The 6,323-nt window shown below is 34.0% G+C and overlaps 1 protein-coding gene across 1 annotated transcript; it reads left to right on the plus strand.

The window, feature by feature from the left end:
* The first annotated feature begins 5,546 nt into the window (after positions 1-5,546).
* Positions 5,547-6,077, plus strand: LOC132029484 (uncharacterized). The gene is made up of 2 exons (XM_059418731.1): positions 5,547-5,806; positions 5,900-6,077. The coding sequence occupies exons 1-2, from the start codon at positions 5,547-5,549 to the stop codon at positions 6,075-6,077; spliced, it is 438 nt and encodes a 145-aa protein (XP_059274714.1).
* Positions 6,078-6,323: the final 246 nt, after the last annotated feature.

Below are 6,323 nucleotides of genomic sequence, written 5' to 3' on the forward strand. Positions count from 1 at the left end.
ACCATTCCTGCAGCAACGAAGTGAGAGGCTTAAATTCCTTAAGGACAAAGACTACTCTATCAAAGCTAGATTGTTCTTCCCCAAGTATTATTTTATAACATCCTCATCATTCACTGGTCATCCTTGAGTTGCACAGCGTAAATGTAGTTCTTAATGTATCAGGGCATGTAGCATCACGTGAGGTGGGTGTGTTGGACATGTAACCTACCAAACATTTATTTTAGGACGCATTTAGTTACAAGTTTACATTTTCTTGGTTCTTTTTCATTGTAGACACATAGCATCTTAGAAAATTGTCTTTTGGTTTGACTTTGAGATTTGGTCCAGTTTATATGAAGATCATTTTCATATAGTTAGCACATTTGATACTATTTAAAACGTAGCTTTAAGTACTTCATCTCAGCATTATACATAGACTAGAATTTGGATCTATTATGTGGCCAAAACAATGTTAAATATCAATTTCATGTTTGTGAGTGTTTAATGACCAGTTTATTAAGTGTTGCTCTATTTCTAAAGTAAGTGTCAAGTTTAAATAGAATGTCAGCTTTTAATCTAGCATTGTTTGTTTGACATTCTAATTTATTATTTTTTATATTTTTGCATCCCCTTTTCCATTGATGTTTCAAACTTTGGACGTGCATATAATTACACTTGATATATTTGACACGTGAGTGCTTAAGTTACTTTTAGACTTAATTCATTATTTAACCAATTTTCTTTTTCATCTTTATAGATTTTTATAGTATATATTTTATATCTTTTGCAGGTTTTGGAGACTTAAGTTTACAAGTCAAGATGTAGGTTTTGAAGACTTCATGCAAGTTGACGAGTTGGTTACCATTTTACAAGGACTGCTAGGAAAATTTTTGTATTTTTTTTTGCTATGGATGTCAGCTCTTTCACCAAGAGGTTGTGTAAATAATATAGTGACTTGTATCATAGTCGTACAGTGACACTAATAATATGTTAATCCATATTTGGAAATTAATCATATGTATAAAACAATGATATTATTGAATATTTTGTTGAATTCCAGCCGATTCCCTGCATTATAAGTGGTGTATTATTGTAGTGAGTTCGTTAATATCTTTAGTATTGACTTCTGATGCATCTAGACTTGTGGCAGATCTTGTCGTTAAGCTTTCAAGGACCAGGTTTATTGTCCTTATATACTTTTAGGACCAGCAAATCTGGTCGTCAATAAAATGTTTGCAACAAAAAGGGTGACCAGACACCTTAATTAGAGACCAGCAATATGGTCCTTAAAACAATTTCAGGGACCTGAAAATTACTGGTCAGTATATACCTTTAGGACCAATTGTGAGACCTCATCGTTATTAACCTTAGCTTCGGCGCCTATAACGACGGGTAGAGACCAGATTTTCTGGTCACTATTGGACTTTTAGGGACTAGAATTCCCATCGCTAATGCCCGTTTTTCTTGTAGAGGAAGAAGCACACATTAGGAACAAACAAACCATTTTATATGATTATTTGACGAGTTAACGATTAAAAAATACTCCACTTGAAAGTTGATTTGTCGATTTTCCATCAACTTTGACGCTCCAAAAAGAGAGTAAATACACTCTATTGGGCATGTAAGTGTTTAGGAAATGAATATTATCAATGTGCCAAGTTATGAGGTAAAAGGACAGAAATAATTAAGTGTGCAAAAGATAAAAAGTGCCAAGTTAAGGGGTCTGACGAAATTATGCTATTAAAACTTTAGTTCAGACCTAAAATATTTTGTGACTTATTAAGAGAACCAAAAATTATAAAAAGAAAATTATTTTAGTCCTTAAGAAGTCCACTAAGACTTATTAAATAAGTTATAGTTTTCGTATTTAAGTTTTTGATCAACTTGCTCACGCTTCAACTATTATTAGCATAATTAGCATAATAATAGGATCTAAGGTCGTTTGGTTAGGTTGTTTTGGGGTTGTATAATAGTATTATAATTTTGAGATTCTAATCAGTATTATTTAATTCACATTTTATATAGGATAAATGATCCTATGATTGTAACTTTGTAAGATAAAACTTTATCTTAATTTTAGGTAATACCCTCAACCAAACACAAAATAGATTTAATACCAAATTTTGTATCGTTGAATGCTAGTTTGTATTCTTCAAAGAATTGTTCCACCGTATAAATATGATTATGAACTCATTTTTAATTAGATAGATAAAATGACTATGAAGTAGGGGTATTCAGTATTCTCAATCTAATCATCAAAATTTGTAGAGTATCCATTCAATGAGTCCAAAATTGACAGATTTGTTACTTCTTGTGAATTTCAGAGAGAGAGTGTGGCTCTTATTATGTCCCTCTGCAGTGTTGAACACTTTAACAATGCGCTAAAGTTTCACGATTATAAGAAATTCTAACGGGGACTGACTTGAAAGTATGATGATTTACTATGTCATACTAAGATTAGCCACATGCGAAAAATAAATGAATAAACGTGTATGTGGCTAATTTTCGCTCATTTTTGTAAAACTGATGTCATTTTAGTCTTTTTTCTGACTGTTAACTTTTAACAGTCATATTTTGTTACCCTATTCTAACTGCAATTCCAGCTCCAGTAGCAACTAATCCAAGAACGTTAATGATTGGGGTGGTAATGATGTAGCAAAGCTTTTTTCACCAAAAGGTAACTAAGTACTAATATACAAATTTAGGCGAAAAAAGATCGAATTCACTGTGTCAAACAAAATATGTAAGCAGCTTTCTTCTAGTGCATGTGTCTTTGAACTTTGAGGAAAATGTCATAGATGAGAAATTTATGAATTGTTCTTAATATTATTTTAATACCTAAAAATTTAATAAATGTATCACAGGCAATGTATCGTTCTTCTTTTAGTGATAATGAAACTTTATTGAAGTAACCTTTTATTGTATCACAGGCAATGTATCGTTCTTCTTTTAGTGATAATGAAACATTATTGAAGTAACCTTTTATTGTATTCACCATATTTTACAGTTAAGACTACTTCTATCATGAAACTATGACTGACCTCAGACTAATTAGCCTGGTAAATGCCACTTCCAAATTATCTCAAAGTTGATTAATAACGAGCTGGTTCAGTTCCTTCCCAAATTATTTCTTTTCCAATCAATTTGAATCTACTAAAGGTATAGTTGTCACAGAAAATATCATGTCACACACCGGAGTTAGCTCACTGCATGACAAGAAACAACAAAGTCGACAATATTATTTTTAAGTTGGACGTGTCAAAAATATGTTACAGTTTTATGGACTTTCTTATATCGTCATATTCTAAGGAAATTAGGCTTATCCTAGATAGATATAATGCACAAATCGATATTCTACATCTGGTACATTATTATTTTGAAGGATATAGAAAAGGTTTCTTCATTTCTATCAGAGTCCTACATAAGAAAACCTAATCTTCTCCTTCCCCATTGTTTTGTGCTCTGAGATTTTATCAAGAATATTGATAAATGGAATCACATTCAATTAAGAATTCATTCCTTACAAGATGAGTAAAAGTGAACCTTACATTACTCACTTGAATTACATAGACAATACTTTTTGATTCAACTTTACAAGTCAAACTTCTAGTAATGTTAGTAGCAAATGCTTAATTAGGAGAGTAGTCTATCAGTTCTATCTAGCAGATCAACCTCAACAAATCTCATTTTTATCTGCACTTAAATGCTGATGGGTCTAATATCAACTACATTAAGATTTAGTTGATTTCACCAATAAACATTCCCCTTTCACGTACTAATGGACGCATATTTATTTAGGAAAAAGAAAGTTGACAATTTCAATGTCACTAGTAAAGGCTTATGTCTGATGGAGGCGAATAAATCAAATTTGATTAAAACTATTCTGTATTATATCCCATGCTTACCATTATTGTTGACAATCCTTCAATAACTATCGTCCATCTTATAAAACAAGCCATGCAACAACGTTTTTAGAGAATTCTGAGGAGAGAAAGAAAAATCATTGATTTTCTTGGTCTGCTCTATGTCTTGACCCAAAGAGGGGAAAGCAGAATTCAAAACTATAGCTGACATTAATAAACTCTTTGTTGCAAAGGCTTGGTGGAATCTAAGGACCAAAAGATTCCCTCTCTAGAGAATTTATGGAAGCTAAGTACTTCTTCAAAATACACCCTATTGAAGCTATATAAAAACCTGATCACTCACAAATTTGAAAAATATTGATGAATATCAAATGTGAGGTGTACAAACACATCACATGAAAATTTAATAGGGGTAAATCTTCCTTTTGGTGGGATAATAGAATTACCTATCGGACCAAGATAGTTAAGTAATAAAAATATAGTATTGTTGAAACGACAAATTTTACTTATGAAAAAAAAAAAAACTGAAATTTATCTAAGCTGAAGGGGGTACTGCAAAAAGCCACCATCAATGACGTTGTCCTTGATAAAACAAAGTACATTCTATATTTTGATGATTCTCAAACAAAGTATATAGAGAGAGACCTGGTTCGCGATTTGCTCTCTCTCTGTACGTCGTACAATCAGCAGCAACCTTCTCAACAACTAAGAGATCCATTCGAGGAACATGGAGACTAGTTGAAATGCTTGAACCTCCCGATATATGAGTACTACCAAACTGCACTGGCCTGTCTGACGATCGCGGCCCATGCTTTAAGTCAAACATGGGATGAGTGGTCTCTAACACACCCACATGTTCCCCGATATATATATATATATATATATATATATATATATATATATATATATATATATATATATATATATAACGTGTTCCAACATATTGTGCATCACTTGAAAACCTAACCTATCTTGTGCAAATCCTTGCCGCCTCGAGTTCTCAAGTGGTCTCAAGAACTAAGCCACTTACAAGGTGAAGAACACAGTCCGGACACCGGATTATATTTATGCTCTTTAGGTTGTTGTGAGTCTTTGTTCATTTGTTCTTTAAAGCGTAAGCCTACTCTTCTTTCAAGAAGCTATTGTAGGTAGCTTAAATTCTCAGTAGTTGTTAGGCAGTTTACCTATTCAATCTATTAAGTGGCACCTTGGCTAGAGTTAGTCAAGTGTATTAGTTGGTTTGGATAGAGTTAGCCCAACGTGGGTGTGTGATTGGCTAAGGGTAGTCAAGAGTTATAGCTTACAATAGGTGTATTGTAAGGGTGAGGGACTTATGAGAGTTAAATTTCTAGATTGCAAGAGGTTGTAATCTGAAATCGCTCAGTGTAGTGAAGTGAAATCCTAAGTGATAGTTTGTGATTTTTAATCCTTTGAGCAAGGAGTTTTCCACGATAAAATCTTATATTATTTATATCTGCACTGTCTGAGAGAACTGGTAGACAGCCAGGCCTCTCCATATACTGTTTGGGGAACGCATAGCTTATAATAATTGGTATCAAAGCAGGTGCTTTCTAAAGGTTAACACCTAGAAATAATGCGACGATAAGCGTACCAAACTTGGAAGAAGGTCAATCATCCACCAGACCTCCCAAATTCAGCGAAAAATATTATGGGTGGTGGAAGGCTAGGATGCATGACTTCATTATGACTGAAGACTCAGAGCTATGGGACATCATTTGTGATGGTCCTCATGTCCCTGTAAACAAAGATGAAACTGGTTCAGCAACCACTCCTAAAACAAGGAAGGAATACACTGAGGCAGACATGAAGGGTGTGCAGAAGAACTATAAAGCAAAGAAGATTCTTGTTTGTGGTATAGGAGCAGATGAGTACAATCGAATCTCTTCATACACAACTGCTAAGGAGATTTGGGAAGCTCTCCAAACTGCTCACAAAGGGACAACGTAGGTAAAGAACTCCAAAATCGACATTCTCACCATAGAGTATGAGCTGTTCAAAATGAAAGCGGATGAATCTATTCATGATATGCACACCAGGTTTACCTCTATAATCAATGAGCTCAACTCTTTAGGAGAAGTCATCAACTACACGAAGCGGGTGAGGAAGTTGCTTGGTGTTTTACCTGATTCTTGGGACAGCAAGGTAAATGCCATCCATGAAGCCCAAGAAGAAGATTCAAGTGATGATGAGTTTAAAATGGCTTATCTTACATGAAGTTTTCATAAGATAATCCGAAGAATTAGTGGGATCCGGAAGATAGAAAGTTTCAGCAGAAATTTCAAGGGAAATGACAACTGCTGCCACATGTGGAAGATCTGATCACTTTGTTAAATAGTGCCTTCAGAACAAGTAGGACAACTGTGACAAAATTGTGAGGAGGAATCAGGTTCCCGACAGAAAATTCAGAAGAAAAAAGTCCACTGATGAGATAGTAAAGCAAGTGTTTACAGCATGGGGGGG

Source organism: Lycium ferocissimum, chromosome 9, assembly GCF_029784015.1.
Source record: "Lycium ferocissimum isolate CSIRO_LF1 chromosome 9, AGI_CSIRO_Lferr_CH_V1, whole genome shotgun sequence".
NCBI lineage: Eukaryota > Viridiplantae > Streptophyta > Magnoliopsida > Solanales > Solanaceae > Lycium > Lycium ferocissimum.